The sequence below is a fragment of the Phoenix dactylifera genome, chromosome 2 (genome assembly GCF_051530095.1).
Source record: "Phoenix dactylifera cultivar Ajwa chromosome 2, Ajwa_hap1_PhDact_Kaust_v1.1, whole genome shotgun sequence".
NCBI classification, from domain to species: domain Eukaryota; kingdom Viridiplantae; phylum Streptophyta; class Magnoliopsida; order Arecales; family Arecaceae; genus Phoenix; species Phoenix dactylifera.
The window spans coordinates 30,961,475-30,985,220 of record NC_143191.1 but is presented as its reverse complement, the minus strand read 5'-3'; the positions used below and the strand labels follow the sequence as shown (position 1 = coordinate 30,985,220).

The 23,746-nt window shown below is 38.6% G+C and overlaps 1 protein-coding gene across 2 annotated transcripts; it reads right to left on the bottom strand.

Moving 5' to 3' along the window:
- Positions 1–1,211: 1,211 nt before the first annotated feature.
- NHD1 (sodium:hydrogen antiporter 1) lies at positions 1,212–23,303 on the bottom strand. Of its 2 annotated transcripts, none has more exons than XM_088715871.1 (10): positions 22,832–23,302; positions 20,887–21,063; positions 20,565–20,693; positions 14,111–14,287; positions 13,676–13,782; positions 9,624–9,744; positions 5,274–5,335; positions 4,878–5,180; positions 3,767–4,061; positions 1,212–1,361 (listed from the first exon to the last, which is right to left on the bottom strand). In XM_088715871.1, the coding sequence occupies exons 1-10, from the start codon at positions 23,102–23,104 to the stop codon at positions 1,344–1,346; spliced, it is 1,662 nt and encodes a 553-aa protein (XP_088571997.1). In that variant the 5' UTR covers positions 23,105–23,302; the 3' UTR covers positions 1,212–1,343. The 2 variants fall into 2 exon arrangements, with proteins under 2 accessions (XP_088571997.1, XP_038985879.1); XM_039129951.2 differs by lacking the exon at positions 1,212–1,361 and adding an exon at positions 2,539–3,089 and having other exon boundaries at positions 22,832–23,303.
- Between the last annotated feature and the right edge of the window lie 443 nt (positions 23,304–23,746).

Here is a 23,746-nt window from a genome sequence, read left to right as displayed (position 1 = left end):
CAAACATCAATAGTTTATTTTTTGCTTTTCTAATTTGCTTTTTAAAATTGTAATAGAATTTGGATTAGCGATTCATGACTTGATACTCCAACAAAGTAATACTTTAAGCGAGAAATTTTTAAATACACTATAGCCCCATTTGGGGTAGTTGTTGACAGTAGAGCTTTTGAAAGTAAAGCTTTTATAAAAAGATGTTTGGTAATTACATTTCTAAAGTGCTATGGTACCTTAACATGTGTTTGATAAAAAAACTGAGAAAGTACTTTTGTATAACAAAATTTCCATAAAGAACATTGCATAGTATTATACAATAGAGCTTAATAAAATATAACATATATTAATATATAAATATATGATATAGTATAATATTACTGTAATGTAATATAATATTATTATAATATAGGAATATAACATTGTATATTATAGCATCATAATTTAATATAATATTAAATTATTTAATATAATATATGAATGTATTATGATACAATGCAATATAATATTATATTTATAGTATAATACAATAATAAAAGTACAAAATATTATAATTACTAGCGTACATTAATTTTTCATAATATAACATAGAATTAAATTATTTAACATAACATACTAATGTATTATGATATTATATTATATTATATTATATTTATAGTATAATACAATAATAAAGGTATAAAATATTATAATTATTAGCATAACTTAATTTTTCATAATATAACATAATATTAAATTATTTAATATAACATATTAATGTATTATGATATAATGTAATATAATATTATATTTATAGTATAATACAATAATAATGGTATAAAATAATATAAAAAATATGAATATTTTTTATTACATGAAAAAAAAGTTTGATCCACGGCTAGAGTTCTTTGTTAGGGCTCCAACAGATTTTTAAGTTTATAAAGGGGCAAAGTATGTAATTATTATATTTTATTATAGATATTTTGGTCAAAAAAAATAACTTTCCGACAAAGCTCAAAACAGCTTTTTCGGAGCTCCAAAATGGAGCTTCTCCAAAAAGCTGTTTTTAGCTTTCTGAAAAAGCTAAAACAGTTTTCCAAAATTTTTACGAAATATTCTTTTTCATCCAAAAATATTTTTGGAGGGGTAGAAAGTACTTTTTGGCCCTCCAAAAGCTCTTCCAAACGGAGCCTATATGGACTAGGATTTTCATACGATGTCTTATTTCATGAGCAAATCAATAAAACAAAAGAAAAGATCATAAGGAATGATATCCAGCATAATCGAGAACTCAGTTCGTGAACAAGTGATACAGAATAGTCACCACGAGCTAAACATCAACCATGACGATGAATAAGGAAGTCTAATGATGATCACCTAGCCGGAATATTCTGCATCATGGTATTACATCATATTAGCTTTTATGCATGTTAAGCTGAACATAATTAAGTTAAAAATAGGATCTCTAAAAATTCTCACGCCTTCGCCTATGTGGGGCACGTGAGGCACCCAATGCCCACATGGGGGCTACATAAGGGGAGAACACGGGGCACCCTTGTCGGATATTGTTCGATTCCAGGGCCCGCACGCGCGCCGCACCGCTCAGACCCCTCTCCGATTTTGTTTTCCACCCAAAATGCATCTGCAAGATTTGGAAACACCCACCTCATATGCCTAGGCTCTGGAACTAATCTTTCCGATGTAGGACAATTGGGCCTCACACCCTTCCCACCATCGGACAAAAGCCGTCCTCGTCTCTAATACCAAATGTCACGCCCTCGCCTGTGCGGGGCATGTGAGGCACCTAGTGCCCACGTGGGGGCCACATGAGGGGGAAACACGAAGCTCCCCTGCCAGATATTGTCCAGTTCCGGAGCCCGCACGCGTGCCACACGCACCGCTCAGACCCCTCTCCGATTTTGTTGTCCACCTTAAATGCGTCTGCAGAATTTGGAGACACCCGCCTCATATGCCCAAGTTCTGGAATGAATCTTTCCGATATGGGACTATTAGGCCTCACACCGAAAAGATTCATTCCAGAGCCTAAGCATATGAGGCGGGTGTCTTCAAATCCTGCAAACACGTTTTGGATAGAAAACAAAACCGGAGAAGGGTCTGAGCGGTGCGTGCGGCGCGCGTGCGAATCCCGAAATCGGACAATATCGGGCAAGGAAGCCCCGTGTTCCTCCCTCATATGGCCCCCATGTGGGCACTGGGTGCCTTACGTGCCCTGCGTAGGCAGCGGTGTGACATTTGGTATCAGAGCTGAGAAGGGCTCTTATTCGATGGTGGGAAAGGTATGAAGCCCAATAGTCCCATATCGGAAAGATTCGTTTCGAAGCTTGAACATATGAGACGGATGTCTCCAAATCTTACAAACACGTTTTGGGTGGAAAACAAAACCGGAGAGGGATCTAAACGGTGCGTGCGGCACGCGTGCGGGCCTCGAAACTGAACAATATCTGGCAAGAAAACCTCATGTTCCTCCTTCATGTGACCCCCATGTGGACACTGGATGTCTCACGTGCCCTACGCAGGTGGGGTCATGACAAAAATCAAGTTCAAAAGTGAACTCAGCACAAAGTTGCATCAATTGTTTATCTTGTGCTTATTACATGCTAGCTTGATCCAAGAACAGATTAAATGGATGATTTCTCCATAAGTTACAAACATTAAAAACCTCAATCACAATAAGGGATAAAATCCAAGTAGGAATTCTTGACCATTATCTTATTTTATGTCTTGATCACACCTTTGCTTGGATGCAGCATTAACTGTGCTTTGGACCAAAATTGATGTGTGGTAGATGCAGACCTGAATGACCTGGTATCCTCACATAATCATCTGATAGCTTTTATGTATTTAATTTTTAATCATCATAAGGATTATAATACTGTCCAGACAGGTTTTTGGCAGGTGTATTGGGACTAAATGTGGAACTCCTACCACTGCACGGCAAAAAATCACTATGCATACTGACCAAAGCAGAATGCCAATATCTATGAGCCCGGAAGAAATGGGAGCTCAGCTAAAGAAGTGGGAAGTGTGATGTGGAAATTTTGAGCTGCCAAGTATGCAATAATTCCAGCAGTATAACCAGCAAATGCGAAACCGCTTACCTGCAAAAAGAAATTGTAATCATGAGCAGCCAGGTCGTGACTCCTAGAAAATTTGGGAAAATAAATTAAACAATTAACAAGAAGAGGTTTCGGATTTTTTGTCCTTGTAATTAGTTCTTAAAATTGAGCTTCTTATACTGTAAAGCAAATTCTGGCTAAGCAACTTTAAAAATGTAAACTATAAACTGATTCTTTCCACTAATCCCTAACTTCCAAATATATTCACGGAAAGTTTGATTCATTGATGCCAGGGCACATCTTATTTCTGTGCTCATTTGCTTTCAGTTTGTTGCTTTATTAACAGAAAAATATATGGAAAAAACTGGCCCATGGGTCTAATACATGATTGACTTTTTTTCTCTCTTTGATTTTTCGATTTTTTGAACCTAGGCTACAATATGAGAAATAAACAATTTAAATTATTACTTTTTTTACTTATGGAGAACTTCTCTCGAGCTACAACAATGACTTGTCAATTTAATCTTTCAAAGAGAAAAAGAAAAGGACCTTCGATTAATAAATTACAGACAATACAAGGACACAATGCCCTACAATTGGAGACAGTTCTGCAATCTTCAACTCACATTATCAGGAGGGTGCAACATGTGATGTCTGCTCATAAATGTCCGATATATTTGTGATGATGCATATGCAGTACGACTGAAATGGAATTTTACCTTTCGAAGATACCAAAAGAAATCCACCTTCTCCATTCCCATAAATGCAACTCCAGCTGCAGAGCCGATAATGAGCATAGAACCTCCAGTACCAGCACAAAACGCAATAAGCTGCCAAAACTCAGAATCTTGAGGAAAAGAAGTCAGGTCATACATTCCCATTGTTGCTGCAACAAGGGGAACATTGTCTATAATAGCTGACACTACACCAACTGCACTTGCAATCAGTTCAGCATTTGGTATATGGGCATCAAGGTAGTTTGCCAATTCCCTCAGAATCCCAGCAGCCTCCAAGCTACAATGCACAAAACCCAGACCATTCAGCATAAGTTGTCAGAAAGACAATTGTTCCTCAGCTGAACATTTAAAATTGTGTGATTATTGTTTCCAATATGCATAGGCCTACAACAACATAATTGGTCAATAGATCAATTGATAGATACATAGGTTGACTGATAGGCAGATTAGCATACACATATGCACACAATCCATATACATTCACACACTTGATTGATCACATATTAGGAAGAGTCTGCAAAAAGACTTCCTATAAAATTCAAATCAATGCTGCAAGGGCGTCACTGGTATGCACAAAACTTGATAAAAAAGCCTTAATTCATCTAGGTATCTGCCATCAGACAGAATTTTAACATGACAAAGAAGGTTCATCTTTTCACAGAAAATTACTTAGTGCAGGTAATAAACAAGTACAGCATGCATTAGATAAATGAATATAATGTGGGAATGAACACCTACATTTTATGTTGGAAAATATCTTAGAATAGAAAACTCATAAAACCAGAACCGATTAAAGCAGATCTGTCATTAATCATCACATATGATTCAGTTATGAACTAATGCCTCAATTAGGTCAGTCTGGAATTAACAAACATGCACAGGCAGTGTTCATGCATGAAAATTCTTCATTGACTATCCCAGTAAAATCAAGAAATCTCTCAATAAAAAAAAAAACTATGCCCATTTTTTAGGAGAAGCATATGCTTTGAGAAGTACTAATATTTATATATTTAACAAAACTTATATCAGAAAGTATATGCTGGTTGTGCAATGAATTTTGCTATTCATGGATAAGGAAGAGGTCCATGGATACCTGCTCACTGATAAAAGAATTCCTAGGAAGAACAGAACTCCTTGCGTATCAATCCGTGACAAAGCTTGTGGTACTTTCAACTTTTGCCTTCTGGAATCTCCATAATGAATTGCATCAGTTAAAACCCAAAGAACACCAAGCCCAAGCAGCATGCCCATGTAAGGTGGCAGGCCGGTTACAGCTTTAAACACAGGAACAAACACTAGAGCCCCTATGCCTACAGCAAAAACAAGTTGTCCTCGAGGAGCAATCTGTTCTGATGCCAAAACATTGGATGCTTTCTGAGCTTTTCCATTAACTTCACTGAATCATGTGAAGATCAAAAGACTAGTTATTTTAGTTGCAACATTAACTGAATTATGTTGCTTTTTAAAAATACTGGTTATATATTTGTACCTGGTGAGGGACATGAGAGCGAGTGGTACGGCCAGAGAAAGAGCTGAGGGGATAAACAAACCCTGTAATTAGTGACAAAGTCAATCAATTATGCTCCAGAATCAACGACAAGCCAACCTAACTATAGCTGCATCTACAATCCTTATAGATATATTCATGCCTGCATATAGAGTCTGGATCCTCTGTGCTCACAGGGATGCTACCAACCCTATTCCATGGGCATGGTTGCTGCATCATCAGGGGCCCATACAGGTGCTGATGCAGTGTGTGCGCTCTGGCATGCACGTGCATAAAAGGGGTAGTAACACCCCCATGGGCCCGTTCCACATATAATTGTGTGAGGATCATAGTAAGCATTGCATATGATGTCAGAAGTCAAAGAAGAATCCCGCTTTCATAGAACAGATAATGTTGAGAATAGAAAAGGAAACTGCAATGATTCATCAAGGCAACAGTTACAGCATTGACAACATTTTTCAGAAAGTATCGCCCTCAACAAAGCGGCAAAGGATAAGAATTCATGTAGCCAACCCTAACTAGTTTGGGATGAAGGCTTAGGTGAGTTGAGCAACAGTTACCGCCAGGATATGCCGTACCAGTCCGGGCTGGGACCGGTACCGGATCAGCATGGGATCCGGTACCGGGAGCTTTTCATTGAAAAACCAGCCGGTACAACTGTCGTACCGGTACAAAATCGATACAGAACCGGTACGGACCGGTCCGGTATGCCGAGCGGTATCGGTACAGCGGACCTTGGTTACAGCATTACAGGTGTTTCTTAAAAAAGAAAGTTCCCTGTCAATTTATCACTAATGTCTATCTAATAATCTTTAATTTGTTTGATTTTTTTTTCAGACGCATTAGAACATAATGTTAAACAATTACCAAATTTTAATGCTGAAAATAACAATGTGAAAATTTCTTGTTTCGTGATTCTGCTTAAGCTATTGCTAACAACCGTAGGCTACTCATATGACGCATTGTGCAAGCAACGTAGAAAGACTTCATTCTGGCCAGAAATTGTTTGGAACCATAACCAAACTATGCATTTTATTTTTGCAATATATATGTGAAAATTTAAAAAAAAGATTTTTTTTTTCAAAAAACTGCACAACATTTTTAGCAAGTCAACAAAAGTAGGATGAACAGTGCCTTCTAATATTCCTTAAAAAAACAATCATTTTGATTTGATCCAGTGACGTTCACCAGCATAATTAGACTGCCAAGGACAAGACCAAGTAACTTTGCAGAGGCTTGACTAAATAATTATAGCCCATTAAAAGGAGGTGAACAGTTTTATGTCATGTGCCACCACTGTAAGATATAAATATTCTACAGATAACATCAACAAAGCAGTACTCTAAGATTACAGGAAGCAAAGTTTCAATATTGCAGGCTAGCTTTTAGTCCAAGTTGGTAATGTCAATGTGAATTCCGAACTTTCCTACAAGATACAATTTGCTTAGTTGGAACTTAATATTTGACGAGTTGTCAGAACAAACTATAAAAGTTGACCCCACATTTTGACAGGCAATCTAGTTGCACTAGTTAAGATGCTTCAGCTTTCTCTCATTGCTGAAAGCTAAGTATAACCCCAGAAGCTACCGCTTCCTGCTTTAGCATAATGCCATGTAACTAGCAGCTGCCTGCAATGGTAAAAAGCTTGCTATCTGGTCTGGAAGAAAAGTTTAAGGCCTTTTCTGCAAAAAGTTGACTGCTACATGACAAATTTTTGTCAATATTTCAGTGATCAAGCTTCTCTGTTGGTAGTAAAAGCCATATCTCTTGGAGCTCAAGTTGTTTTCCAAAAAACTAATTTAGATATAAATCCAGCACTTTTGTTGCCTTTTAAGAACTATAACATGAACATAGCATAATCAATCATCCTTAATCCATCTATCCAAATTGGATTTATGAATGGTGCTCTTCTTTGTAAATGAAGAACTACCATAAAGTTGCTAATACCATGTCAGAAAGTGAAACAACTGGTTCGGGACTTGGTGGTAGCAGCTTTATGTTAAAGCATCTTGCTTGACGTAGGGAAAACTAATATAAGGATGTGGAGTTGTGGATCATGTGGTTCTTCGCCTCAGCTTGAGTCTCCATGCATAAAACAAAAGCAAAGGAGAAATAATCAATGAGTTCAGTTCGGAGGAAATATCTTTGTTATGCATCAGCCTTCCCCTTCCTATTTAGTATCTCTTTTCTTTATTATCTATACCCTGCTGTTCCCTGGATGCCTGCCCCCTTCTTCCAGGGTAGGATGCCTGTTTGTACAACACATAGACAAAAAAAGAAAGAATTACTTTAACAAGTTATTCTTGCATAGTAATATTATCTGTAAGCCTCTTTGAATTATTTCTGCAATTTCTAGTTTTCTACAACCCAAAATTACACCCGTCTCCACCTCCTTTTAGTCCCTACTATCAAGTCATGACCACATTTTGACAAATATCTAGCCCTCCCTGGGTGAATTTCATGTCTGAAGTGGGAAAACGATTTATACTATAGTATTATATGACTTAAAAGATTCAAAAAAAAAAAATGAATGATTGTCAAAAACAGAGTTCATACATATCATCTTGAAGATTCCACATTAGGGATATTTCTCTTTTGTTCACATATTTCTCATATAATTCATCATACTCCTGTTATCAAATTTCTACTCTTCTCGAACTTTGCTGAATCTGGGAATTGTCTTCCAACATGGCTCCATCTAGTACAATGTCCCCGAGAAATAAATGCAGCTTCCTGCATCAAACCTAGCTTTAGTTCCTCTTTCACCAGACTCTTTCCAAGTCTAGTGGAATTTTCAGGGGTTAGCTGTTTGAGTTGACCCAGCATAATCGGGGAGAAGGGCCAAGTGCTTTCCAACAGCCAACTGGTGTCATATTTTCCTCATTAGATCCCATCTTACCTTGGCTTGAAATATCATGCCTATATGAAATCTTGATCACAAGAACACATTAGTCTTTAAATGCTCTCATATCTTGATGATAGCCTTATAATCAAAGCCAATCCCATATTGCCAGGATAAGGAAAAGAGTTGGAATAAGAAGGCCACAATTTCGCCGGTACAGATTAGTACCAAGGGCCTTATAGTTTGGCTATAGAATTGAGGTCATAAACTCAGTCTGGATCATTTGTAAAGCAGATTGGAGTAATCCTTGAAGACATCTCCGAAAATACAAAACTTGGTATATGAAGTAGAGATGCACCTCGTAAACTATTTTTTTGGAAATTAATTGCTGACATGAAAGGAAAAGTTTATGAGATAATAAAACACGGCTTGCATTGTAGCAAGATTTTTGAATATTGGCCCCGAACCCTCTACTGTTTTCACATCGGAACAATGTGGTATTGGTACGATACCGGCGCCGACTGTACATACTGAAACTGACAGTTTTCAAAAATTTGAAAAAATATCAGCACCGAACAGCATGATTGGTATATAACTGCTGATATGTACCACTACAAACTGGTATTGTTGATACATACTGCTATGCATCCGACACCTGTACAGGTGCTGGTTTCATGCTGGAATGGTACAGTACCAATCGTATTGTCCTGTCTTGGCGGTTTGTGAAATCATGCATCATAGTTTTTCACATTCAGCAAGTGCTTGCTCCTATAAAAAGCATTGCCGCAATGGGAATATTATGACAGATGAGTTGTAACACTTGCATCGAAATATTGAATGTTAATATTTTGTAGGAAGCTTCAAAGCTGAAGCAGTTGAAAGAAAAATGATCAAAATCTGTTCAGATGTCATGTTCATCAATAGCAAAGGCTAGAGATAAACCCATTCATTAAAGAGGCTTAGATTTGTCTCCAATGAGCAGATAAGAGAAAGAATAGATATAGCAAAATAGACATGATAAAGATTATAAAAAGCTCAACTTAATAAAAGAAGCCTCTTGATCAGAAGAATGATAGCAAAATAGTCATAACAATGATGGCTAAGATCTGGGGAATAAGGCTTGTTGTTTCTGCCATTGTGATTAAAATTTTCTTATTTGTTGTAGACTTTATTTCAGTTAAGGTCATGGAAGAAATATGCATGTCAAAAACACAACAATAAAAAGAGACTTCACTTAAAAGAAACGTAGAGTGAGGATATGCTATTTCATGTAAGTTGAAATGTATCCTATGCTTTTGTAACAAACTCTGCCCAAAGGGTCATACAGCAAATAAATATAATGCAGACATTTGTTTTATTTAGACGTGCACTTTGCAGAAAAAAAGATAAAAATTTACAGCATAAATTTTGGTTATGGAACACCATAAGAAGGATGCATACGAATAAGCGAACTCTATCTAAAGATATCAAGTATACCACAAAAAACATACCTTCATTGTTGGCAAAGTAGAGATCTGACCATGAATCCACAACATCGTTGTTGTGACATCACCAATAGGTGTCCATGCCCCACCAGCATTTGCTGCTATTACAACAACAGCTCCTAAAATTCTGCCACAGTATATACAAAATCACAAAACATGAACATTTCCTTAAACTTTGGAGCATGATTCAGCCTAGAAATTCCAATAGACTATGACCAAAATTATAGCGCCTAGCAAGGAACACTATACCACCCCGAACCACCCAGTTTGGGGCGTACTGAACCGTACCAAGGACAGACCAGCATGTTTCTACCCCTTGGTTCAAGCAATTCGCCAAGAGAGGGGGAAAGGGAGAAGGGGAGAGAAGAAAAGAGAGAGAAAGGGAGGGAGAGGGAGGGGGATAGAGAGAGAGGCCAACGAGGAAAGACAAAAGTTGTTTGCCGACTTCACTTAAGAAATATCCAAAAAAAAATTAGGGGTAGAGCCCTCTATTTTGTTTCGAAATAGGGATGACCCCTACGGCCCGCCATCTACGAAGGAAATGAGGGATTTCGATTCCCTCTCTCTCTCTCCCCCTCTCCCTCTAGGTCTAGGGGCCTCTCTCCCTCCCTTCATCCCTCTCCCTCTCTCTCCCTCACTCTCCCTCTATTCTTTTTTCCTCTCTTTTCTTCTCCCTCCCCTGCCTTGCCAGCTCTAACTATGTCGGTACGGCCCAAGATGGAACAACATGGTACTGTACCATACCGTTGGGCAATCGGTACGGATTGGCATAGCCTGCCTTGGTGCCTAGAAAACTCATAACAATAGTTATATGTGGAGTATTTGCAAGAACATAAGTCATATACTGCTTAAAAAAATAAAAATGCGCTGAAGCTCAGGCACATTTCACAAGCTATTGATATTAGAATGCAAACCATCAAGACTGATACATCCGGTGATCTCATAAATTATGTTTCATAGATGAATCTTCATAAATCATAATGCTACTATGCTAGTATTGCATACATTATTAGGGATTGGAACGATAATAGTATATTACATGAAATTAGTTGAAGTTTAAAGGCTTTGAAAGACAAATTGTTAAAGCTATCAGAGGGGCATCACCAACTATAGATGGCATCAGACTTGCAATCACAGCAGACTGCATCAGCCTTAGGTTAGACAGGGAAGTTGGATACCAAACTACAGTTGCACTACTGATATGCATCATTTTGGTAACTGCAGAAAATGAAGTTAATCTTGATGCTGGGAATCCTGGCAGATTCATAGTTAAACAAGACAGACAGCTTCCATGTATGACAAAATTGGATGTTAGATCTGTTCGATTCTTCTCTACAACAACCTAATGACTTATAATTTGTTATCATCAACTCTAATAGCACTACAAATACGACTTGCCAGTCCCATTCCTCATATATGGGAATATGTATCTCTCTCTCTCACACACACACACACACTCTATATGTCTGTATGTAACATTCATACCGTGTGATACCATGAAGTTCAGAGCTAACAATACCAACTTGAAAGAGTCCTAATACTGGTATGGGCCTCAGTAGGCCCCATGTAGCAACACATGGTACTATTTGTTATTTGCTCCAACAGTGTACCATGGGTCAGTACAGAGGACGCACCAAACCATATCAATGAGGTACCAATAAGGGGCTTAGTACTGGGACTTAAAAAATCATGTTATATACGTACATAAATTGTGTTATATATACATACAAGTGTACACATAGGCACACAAAAACACAAACATATGTATATATACATATTCAGTCATGGGAGTTGAAAAATGGAAATATAAACCACCAGGCATGATCTACAAGGTCTAAATTTCTGACAAACAACAAATCAAGTATTTTGGAGACCCCTTGTTTGCATCAAGTCACCCAAGAATCAACAAACTATACTGTGCCTCTACAACTATTCATTTGAGACAAGTTAATGCATAAGAAAGAGTTCTCCAAAAATGATTTTGTTTATAAGCATTTAAGACCTAGTAGAAATATCCAACATTTACAATTTCATTCACAACATCCATTATTGAATCTGGTAATGGGTGTAATCCTCTCCTTACACCCCATGTACACCATAATCATCCCCTATATATACATACAAACACAAAAACATACACATATATTGTGCATGCATATAACACAGACATATATAGACACACAGACACATATTCAAATATATATTCCAAGAAAATGGAGTCATCACAGAAAACTAGAAGCGAGCAACAATCAATCAACAGAATTTCCAATACATCTAGCATACTAGAGCCTAAAGGAATACATGGCTAAAGAGATGGGAAGTCAGAGAACTGTTGACTGTGATAGAGATACCGAACCCCATGTAGATTGCAGAAGAGTCTTGAGACAATGAACACAAGTAATGGGAAAAACCTGCTATCAATGGAAACAGCACATACAGTATTTGGGAGACCAATGCAAGGGGTATAATTGCTGCCAAGTTGATGATTTGGAGGCATCTAGGAGCAACTTATCTTCAGTTAAATGAGTCTTAAAAAAGCCCAATCAGATTCAGAAATCCCACTCCTAATGGGGCAACAACGATGGAGTAGAACAGAGTAAAATCCCATAGAAATAATAAGTAGCTACAAAGAGTTAAAGGAATCCCAAGCTAGAAAAATATTTGATGGGATTTTACTTAAGTTACATTTTTTCAATAAAAGACTAAAAGGAGAGAATTGTGAAAGGATCAGCAGAAGATGACCACACATGCTTCAAAATTTGTTGAGTTAGGACTCAGTAATCCAACTAGGTCACAGGTAAACTTGAGCTGAACTGTAAAACATGGGGCTTGGCCAGAGTTACAACCAGCCCAAACCATACCGACCTAATGACAACGCCAATATCAAATGTCTACAAGAGACTCTTATGTAAGAAAAAGATTTGACCATTAATAATGATCCAAATAGTCTGAGAACAGGAAGTTGGGGTAAGTTATTTGTTGCTTGTAAAGTGGATATATCTCATGGAGTTTCATCTGAACTTTATAATTCTTATAGATAAAATAGATGTGCAATTTTAGTGACCTGTGTTACGTGCAGCAAACAACTCTCCCAAACACAAAGAATATTTGCATGTAATAAAAAAAGGATTAATGAACTTGAGACTCGCAAGCAAATTGTAGGTCTTCATCCTCTCATCAGAACAGCATTTTAAAGCTCTAATCTGAAAAAAGTAGTTATACATGATTAACTTTTTACATAACTACAGAGTGTTGCCACCAGAAAATTTTGGTTCTATTTCCTCTATAATCCATTTTGATGGTATGTTTTGCATTCTTTTCAGATCTCATAAAAACTATTCAAGGGTGTCACCAGTACATGTCAGTCCCAAGTTGGCCCATGTATAAGTCTTTTGTTGAGAAGGGACAAGACCTTAATTCCACAAATGCCAAGCCCAACTCCAGAACAAATCCTTTTCGTTTTGGCCTCAACCATGCATCCTTACAGAGCTAATATTCGGTACTGGCCTGAATTTTCTAGGCTTGGTCTTTGAGCAGATTGGGCCAGAAGCCCATTGACCATCCTATGTTGCAATTGCCTATGATCAATGAAACTTCATAATTCTGTGTTTCATTGTATGAGTAGAGAATTGTATTGAGCTCTAGAAATTGAATGATTATTTCTTTATAAGCAGTAATTTCACTTAACTGACCATGCAATTACCATACTACTACACATATGATGATTTTAGTGCAAATGCTCCTCAAAGGCTCAAACATTGTCTTGTAGTTTACTCAGATGACTGGGATATCTATTTATAGTAGAGCAAATTTCTCTTTGCTACCTACCATGCTACCTAAAGTACATTTTTATTAACAATGAGATTTTTAATGGCTCATTTTTTTAAAAAAAATTACTAAAATACGAGTCTTTGTGTATATGTGTGTGCTTGGGTGTTCGTCATTACAGTCATAAACAGCCATCAGAAAAAATATTCATAATATATAAAATATAAAAATTATAAATAATCAGAAACTTCTTGCAAATTAGAATTTAGAGGAGGTAATGGATTCCATACTTCCTGTATTCTGATGGAGGTACTAGCTTGCGCAATAAGGAAACCATAACAATGGTTGATGTTAGATTGTCGAGGACTGAACTTAGGAAGAAAGTCACAAAACCAACCTGTAAAGGTAATGTCAGAATACAAAACAGATGTAACGTCTTCTTCTGATATATTACTTTGAAGTTTGAATAGATTTATTCAAAATATTGTTTAGATAAAACATGGTATGCATTGAAATTCAGTTGCAGATACTACTGCATTTGCTTCCTAGCACTTTTACTCCAGATGGGTATTCAGAAGAATGTCAAATTAGGATTTCTACAGAAACTATATATTAGAATCTGTAGTTATATTTCAACATCAAATCAACCTTCATTAATGATCTAGATAGGCATGGTATTTGTCCAGCAATGACACCTTATCAAATGACTGAAATATATTACCCACCACCCAAAGGAGAACCTGAGGCTTCCGAGTAGTTATATTGTCAGTAACCAGTTTAAATCCTTGATGTGCATCAACAATCTCCACTATGGTCATCGCACCAAGCAAGAAGAAGACTATTTCACTGACTTCAGCAGATGCCCTGGTTAATTCTGTGACAGCTATATCTGTTGAAGGAGCCTACATCAAAAATATGCTATGTTATGGGAAGAGAATAAACCTTATCATGTCACAAGAAATTAATGATGCCATAAAAGCAAAACCAGTACCTAGATGCACAGAGATTCAAATGGAAGTAATGACTAGTATACAATAATCCTTACTTCAGACAATTGCAAACTACCATGGACAATTTGTACTAAACAACAGCTTAAAGTTGGTGGCAGATCTAATGATAAATTTGTGAAATAAATGAAGTGCTCTCTCTTAGCGGCTACCAATTGTGCAGGTATCCAGAGAGACAATGAGGCTGCTAAAACTGGAGTATTAGCATGTATCAGTTATTATGTGCAATATTGGAACAAAACATTCCAGGAACACCTGGCATGGTGACTTATAACGGCATATAGCATCACTAATCACAATTTCTGCCAAAATGATTACATAGACGATTCAGAATGTAGTTAAGTAAAGCATTTGCAATATTCTTACTGTCAAATAAATATATCTTTAGCTTGAAATTTTCCTTGTAAATTTGTCATAGCCTTTGATCCTGATTCCTGAAGCTCTGGTCGAGGCTTATTGGTCTAGGCTATTTTTCTTTAGGCAATATTGCTGATGATCATTGAGGAATACATGGTTTGGAGATCAGAACCATGATGCAATTTTAATTAAACTTCTTGGAGAATTGCTTGTCTTTTTTAACTCACTATACTCCCAACTAGAAGTATTATGGTGCATAAGTTGTTCATTGATGAAATAAGAGAGTTTTTTAAAAAAATTGCAATTACAAAGGTTTCCAGGACGAGCATTGAAAGTTAAGTAGAACTAAAACAAAATATACAGGATGCAATTTTAGTTGGTGTTGAACAAAAATAACACCTTATCAAAATTCTTGACAAACGGGTATTTTAACTTGATAAGTTTTTGCCATCTTTGATTTATTATTTAGACCATAGTATGCTGAACCGGCTCATACCGGCCGGTTCAACCCGTACCGGACCGGACCGGTCCAGTACAACGGTGGAAAATAGCTCCGGCCCCTAGTGGTACGGAGGCATACCGGTGCGAACCGGACCGATTCGCACCGGTATGGCTTCAGTGACCACAACGTGCGCGCTGTGGACTTTTTGACCACAGCGCCGCGCGCTGTGGCTTTTTTGACCACAGCGCGCGGCGCTATAGCCCAAAGTGGTCGACAGCCATGCGCTATCGCCAATTCGGTGACAGAGCGCACGCGCTATCATCGAGGTACTGTGGCCATTTTGGCCACAGTTTCTCTTGATGCCTCCCCCGTTTGGCTTTTATAGCCGAACGGTCGAGGCAAGGGAAGGCCGAAAAAGTTGTTCTCAAAATTGATTCAGAAGGAAAAAAAAATGAGGAGGTGAGAGAGCGTTCTTCTCTTTCCAAAAAAATCTAGTGAAGGCTAATTAAGGTATGATTTTCTTTCTCCAATCTTTTTTCTTTAATATTTTTTTTTAAAGGGCTTAGAAAAAATAGCTCAAAAAATGCAAAATAAGAGGAGATCGCCAAATTTTTAGATTTGGGCATGATTTTTTATATATTGTAGATCTATGAAGCATGTGCATGTTGACATAAATATTTTTATTTTTTAGAATATTATTATTTTAAAAATTATTTTTAATTTTAAAAATAAAAAAATATATTAAAAATAAAAAAATGAAAAAAATAGTAGTACATTCTACATAATTCAGAAATAATTTTTGAAGTAGAAATCTTTTTTTTCTAAATTTACAACAAATAAAAATTATTTTTGAACTAGAAATTATAAAAAAATAAATAAAATAAATAAAAAAATTTAAAAAATTATCGTCCTTATAGGAATAAAGCCATTAAGAAAAACCAACTCCCCACAATTTGATATTGGCTGGGAGAATGGGCGAATGCTTGAGGGCCGATACCAGTTTTAGTGCAACTAATACCATAAGTGCTTCAAGAGAGGAAGGATAACCAGCTTGAAGCAGCACTTAGCTCATACTTTCCATGAGGTAGCTACATGCCCTACATGCCCACTGGAGGTTCGGCAGCTGATGAGCAAGAACCTCGCTGAAATCAAAGAAGCGAAGGAGAGGGCTGCTAAGAAGAAGACGGAGGTGGAACGCCGAGCGGCAAAGCCACCTTCCTATCACTCCAAAGAGTCAGAGGAGGTTGAGGGTCTAGATGAAGAGGAACAGATCCAGACTGCCATGCAGTCGAGCCTGGATGATCAATGGCAGCAGGAGGTGACCAGGCATAAAGCTCGATTTGAGCCCTCGTTCTACGAGTCGGATTTCAATTCTGCGAGCAGCAGGCAAGATCCAAAGTTCATAAGGACATCCTCGGTCAGGAAGGGCGTCCACAGAGGCGGTGGCCAGATTGCATCTATCCTGAGTTCTTTTGGTAGCCGAAAGAAGTCATCCAGAGGGATTCCACCAGGAGTGAGAATCCATGATTTAGACCTACATACCTTTTTCAGCAGAGAATCGAAGCAGCAAAGGGTTGACTCAATGCTGAAGAATGATAAGAAGAAAGATATGTGGCGAGTTATTGATTCTGATTCCACTTCAACCACATTCCAGCGAATATGGCAGACAATACGTACTACAGATTTGCCATTTCCGCCATACAGACTGTCAATTCCAGTGTAAATCCTCTAAACCTGAAGGACATTTATGGTGAGCTTCTTGACAGCAATAAGGAGCTAGAGAATTGGATAGCCTCCTAAAAAAGCAAGTGGCCTACATATGGATTGATTGTGATGTTTGATGGTTGGACCAGTCCTACTAGACGAAGCATCATCAACTTTCTGACATACTATGATACGAAGGCTTTCTTCCACAAGTCAGCTGATGCTTCGAATTACGTGCATGATTCCACGTACATCCTCAAACTTATGGAGGACATATTGATCAGGTATGAGAGAAAAATGCCGTGCAGGTCGTCACTGATAATGGGCCGCAATATAAGGCCGTCGGAAAAATCTTGATGGAATGGCGGCCACATATTTTCTGCACTCCATGTGCTGCACGTTGTATCAATTTCATGTTGATGGACATTAAAAAGATCCATAGGATGCAGCATACGGTAGAGAGAGCCCAACGCATCACCGGGTATATTTATAACCATACCTAGGTCATTTCACTGATGAGAAAGTTTGCAGAAAAAGAGATTTTAGGACCAGGAGTCACACAATTTGCTACCAACTACGTTGCACTTGATAGCCTTCTCGAGAAGAAAAGAGCTCTACGTCAGATGTTTGTCGATCCCGAGTGGCAGAAAAATAGATATGCCCAGGCCGGCACTGAAGGGAGCAAAGTGAAAAACTTGGTGACGAGGCAAATATTCTGACAGCAGGCTACTGCGATAATCAAGGCTAACAAACCATTATATGAAGTGCTGCGAGGCGTGGATAGCGAGAGGTACTCCTAGATGGGCTTTCTGTATCACATGATGGAGAGGGCAAAGGCTCATATCATAGAAGTAGATCTAGCACATGCCCAAGAGTACATCAACATCATTGAGCGACGGTGGAAAGCCCAAATGGATAGAAAATTGCATCTAGCAGGTAAGCAAGAACATTGATAATTATATTGGTAGTTTTACTTGTATAATTTTACATAAACGGTCTCGTCTATGTGCAGCATACTACCTGAACCTCCAATTCCAGTACAACGAACCTGAAATTGGTATGGATGACAAACTTCTGGCGGCTCTGCATAATGTCATTTACAAGATGGAGCCTAATCCAAAAGTCGTGGCCCTATGTCTAAAAGAAGTAACTAAACTTTAGTAGCATGTGTAAGTTTATCGGTATCTTCTATTATTAACAATTTAACATAGTACAATACGCTTCTTGTTCACAGACCAAATTATTTAGAGAGAGCAGCAACAGCTTTGGACAGCGAGTAGCTGTCGTGAGTAAGACAACTATGAAACCAGGTACGTTATGCATCACGAGGACATTCACCTGGCGTTAGAGGGTTACTAATATGATACTAATATATATTTTTCTTCAATGTTTGTGCTGCTGAATAGTGGTTCATTTTGGGGTGTCCGTGAAAAACCTTAAGCGGATTGCTAGCTGGATTCTCTTCCAGGCGGTCTCCTCGAGTGAAAGTGAGCGCAACTGGTCCATCTTCGCTCTCATCCACAGCAAGCAGAGAAACCATTTGACACAGAAACGCCTCAACGACCTTGTATATGTGCACTACAATCTACGGCTGAGGCTAAAGTGCATTCAAAAGGAAGTGGAACTCAAGTATGCAGATCCAATATACATGACTTTCGACGATGATGATGATGATCCTATGGTCGGCCGACTTGTGGGCCAGCAGCAAGAGCCAGAGCTTGACGAGCTAGGATCGCCTCCACGATCGGCCGACTTTATAGCCAACGAGACTAGCGTCAATCTAGAGCAATGGGTTGGGTGCAATATTCCACGCACTCCAACAGCTGATTAGCCACAGCCACAGGAGAGCCAGTCACTATATGACTGGTACGAGACACCCTCTCAGAGAGATGATCGAGAGATGCTCAGACGAGGACACTATGATACCCAGTCTACTAGGTCAGGAGAGGGACATAGCCAAGCACAGAGGGGCATAAAGGGTAAGAAGGCAGCTACCCAACAAACCAAAAATGAAAAACAAAGGGCCCCAATAGAGAGTGTTGAGGAGATCTAGAGCAACAGTGATGAAAGTTCTGGTAGTGATGGATCTGCTAGCCATGGAGAGAGTGGAGGACCATATGGTACTACTTATAAGATACAACCGAAGGTTGATCTTCAATACACCGATGAATCTCAGTTTACGTATGCTATACAGGATACAGACCACAGTCGATCATCTTATAGAGCCCGCAAGGATACCATTGCATATAGGAGACGGGCTTCTCGAAGTCATTCAAAAGGATAGGATGCAGCTGCAGATAACCTCGCATATAAAGTAGGATTCATAAACGTATCAAATTTCGAGTCATATACCGGATCCTATTATCCGCAGCCTCAGATAGCCCATTATCCATATGGATATGGATATGGTGCGTCAGAGGCATCTTCTGGTGGCTACTATCTACGCAGTCCAGAGCATCTTACGAGTCGAATTTTGCTGACGTCATATTCGGATGAACCCCTCCACAATCAGAAGACACCTCTCAGAGCTAGAACTTGAACGAGAGATCCGAGAGTTCTTATAACTTGGCGTGCGTTCCTTCTGGGATGAGCAAACAAGACTACGCCGCTTGGATAGAGGAGTGGATTGATCTGTCTCCTCCTGACTATACTTATGATCCGAATATCTACGAGAGCCATCGCCACTCATCCCGCTTTTAGACATCTGAGAGTGCTTTCAAAGTATGTAATTGAATGTATCTTGATTTGAAGATATTTTATATTGTTCATTTTATGATTTGTATCCTTTGAAATTGAAAGTAATAAGATGCATCATCTAGCTTAAACCCTAAACATGAAAACATAAAAAAATATGAAAAAAAAATCAAGAAAACAACAAAAAAACTTTAAATTAAACTTAAATTCATAAAAAAAGATCCAAAAGAGAGAGAACTCCCAAAAAAAACCGTACGATAGCCGAAATCCAGCCGAACTAGTGGTACCAGTTCGGTACAACCCGAACTGGTACTGAACCGATCCGGTAGGCCACCGGTATGCCTATTGGTACCGGTTCGATGGACCATGATTTAGACTTTATCTTTGACATCTTCATTCTGGACTTGAAAGGTCTAGAAAGACTTTAAAGAAGGACCAAAATCAAAAGAACAAGATGACAGTTGATACTCGCAAGATAACTCTCGGTATCTTAAAGGTTAATCAATGTCATTAACCTTTCAAATTCAAAAATATTTGCAGAATTAGTTACTAGATTGCAAGCTGAGCCATACTGTGTCAATACTGGTCCAGCAGAGACTGCCATGGGCTGGCACTTGAAACCCTGATTCCAACACCAGAACTGCCATATCTGATGACAGTTTTCTTAAAAAATAGCAACCTTTGGAATTATTTATGGATTTATTAAATTAATATATTATGCAAAAGCAGGATAAAAAAACCCTGAACCAGCTGGGAAGCTGAAGTGCATATTGTGGGATACATAAAATAATTATCTAGCTGATAGCAGATATCCTCTGAAACCTATCACTCTGATCAAGTACAAGGAATCACATGTTAACAGGAGGGAAGAGACAGGGTGATAAAAAAGGAGATACTGTTACAGAAGTTAATCTGCCTTGCCAAGGGAGCCAAAAAGAGATATTTAATAAACTAAAAAATACCGGTGAGACTCACTCCAATGCTTCTAATAACCCATAGGCAAACAGCCATCAACAATCCAACTCCACTTTTGTTGAATGCTAAAGATTCCTCGAAAATAATGCCAGCATAACCAATTGCAAATACCAACACCATAGCAACATCCTGTACCATGAGAAACTTCAATTAAAACATCTTTATTGATGGTCCCACCATATTCACAAAATCATCTGCATGCAGATGAGGGTGAAGAAAGTGTATACTAAGAGAGTTCCATCATTAAAAATTAACTATCATTTCAGCTAGAACATAAGACAATCATCCCAAGAAATACAAGCAACAAGCAAAAAGAGTCAACCTGATTGGCAGCCACCCAAGAATGATTGATTGCAGCTGCCCCTGCCAAAGCTGATGCAAGTATAGTAAGAGCTTTCAGTAGATCAGTCTTTGGCTGGTAACTAGCTTCAAAATCCTGGGAGCTTACTTCATCAAGTGAACATAAGGGATCACAACCTCCAGATCCATCCATCAACTCCTAATTCAATGTAATAGTTCCAAGTTAATAGCGAGGATAACAATGTCCAAATTTACATTAACATGTTCACTGGATTTAAGACTCAAAGTTGCATGCGAGAGAGGGATGCAAAACTGAAAGAGCAATTTACATGTAATTTAGACATCCTTATGCTTTAGGAGCCATAAGATGGCTATGATACAACCATAAATTGCTACAACATCCATAGAATTACATAAAAGAAATGAAAATAGATTGTCCCTACTAAAACAACCTATGACACATAATAAGTTCAACCAGATTTTGAATAAGAGAAATGCAACAAAATGGTCATCTGCACAAACCTTTTAAACAATTGCTTAGGTTGGCTGAAGTGACTACTTTGATACAATTAACTGCCCCAATGCATACAGTGAACATATTGCAGAGAATCTAAATGATGGAATGTATAAAGTCCTCCTTTTACCATGAATAAATGCATTTACATGCTTAGGTAAAAAGTTCACAGTTGAATGACAGAAACAACAACTGGAGATCATCTTGTCTACCGGAGCATAAGTTACATAGTAGTTCAACACCATACTCTTGTATAAAATCAGGAGCCACCAAACTAGTTTTTTTTGTTCGCTTAATCAAACCATTAGAGTAAGTCTTTATTCTGCAAACTAACTTGAATGAGAAGCACTTCTTCCCATGTGGAACAGAATAAGATTTTGATTGAAACAGAAAGCAGCAAGCTTCACATCAAGAGCCTTTTGCCACTGAGGGTATACGGCGGACATAGGGGAATAGCAAATGCTAGGCCAATATATAGCAGAAGCAGTGGTCAGTGGATCTGGTAATTAGTTTTCATAAAAATGATAGCAATGCTCACAAGAACGCAACCGACAAGCAGCATCATCAACTGTGCAACACATGATGGGAATGTCAGAATCCGCAAGAGTATCCTCGGTAGACTGATGGATCACTATTCGCCTTTTTGGCCAATACACTATGCTTAGCGGGAGGAGGATAGAAAGTTGACTCATCTTAAACGGCATAATACAAACCATAAAAGTAAGAAAGCGGGACATGTAAGAGGATAAGGAACAGTTTAATAAGGTAAGGACCAAAAAAGGTCAAATTGTGGAGAATTGATAGAAGAAGAGCTATGGAATCATGGCACCAGTACATCTATTCTCAGGACTGTACCCATGAAAGACACGCATAGCAGACCAAGCCATGAACTTGGTACGCTTGACAAGAGGAACCAGTATAACACGGATACAAAAACAAAGTCAATGGAAAGCAAATACTTATACTAACACTTGAAGGTCTGGAATTGATAAAGTAGTCTTCAAGACCAATTCAACCCAGGAAGAGAGATACAGTAGACTCAACTATGTGCATGCTCGGGCTCAACCACTCAAACTATGTAGAGCCACAAAGGCAACAAAACAGAGATACAATGCCATAAATGAGGAAGAAATTGCGAAATCAGTGGACAAGTCCTCATTGCCACAAAAGGAAACAAATAGGTTTTAGAAAATTGCAGGTGAAGCATAGAATCTAACTACCAAAGCCTTTACAAAGTTAAAGAACTATGAACTCTTATGCATACGAAAGCCAAATATAATGAATGAAGCCATCAAGAATAGATAACACCATCAGAATGTAACGTTCAAAGCACCATCTAATTATGGCAAATCGACATCAGAGGGGAAAAAATGAAATTTGCTGCACGCATAAGTAGATAACTACACATGAGTCCAACGTCTGGAGCTCCGGAAAGGGGGTGATCGAAGAGAACCTCGTATTGTCCGGGGGCCTTCCCTGGCTCGAGAGGGGAGGGGGACGAGCTCTTGGATTTCTCTTCCACGCGCGTGATAACGCCGGAACCCCGCCATCTCTCGGAGCTGACCCTGTGGCGAGACGAACCACATGAGGGGAGAAGAAGCGGGGAGACCGAGGGGCGGGGTCGCGCGACGGCGAATGGAGACGAAGGATGAGAAGAGGATGAGGAGAAGGAGAGAGACGGGAGCGCGAGGCTTTGGCTTCCGATCAAGTAGGACGAGAGAGACATTTTTTGGGTGTGAGGTGGGGGTGTTGCAGAAGCGAGACGAGTGAGTTTGGGACAACGAACAGGGGAGGGAGGGAGGGACGGAGAAGGGGGATAAAAAACTGCACGAGGTTTCGGTCGCCGGTGTGTAGCGACGCGCAGAGCCCTCGGGTCTCGTTCGCGGCCGCGCGTGACAATGATTCCGTGCGTCCAACGCGGGCACGATGCGGCAATTTCAACATTCGATGCTGGCTTATACGAAAATATTCTTACATCAAATTTTTATTTTTTTTAATAACACAGACTATTCCGTACAATTCTGGCATAAATATATCCAATAAATTTTAAAAAAAAATATAAAAAAAAATAGAAAACTTACAACTATCTTATATGAAGTCACCATAAAGTTGGGCAACCTAAGAAGCTACCAAATCAGCTACCTTACTCTCTTTTCGGTACATATAGGTGACACAAAATTCCACACAGTCCCACAACATACTACGCATATCGTGCAGAAGGAGTTGCTCAACACCTGCCTTGGCATAGCTCAGAATCCACCTAACGACAGTCGCCGATTCTTCTTTAAAATGAATCCAGTTAGTCCCTAGGATAAATTGAGCAAAAGAAATGCCCTCCCAAGTTGCTCTTAGCTCAGCTCTAAAAACA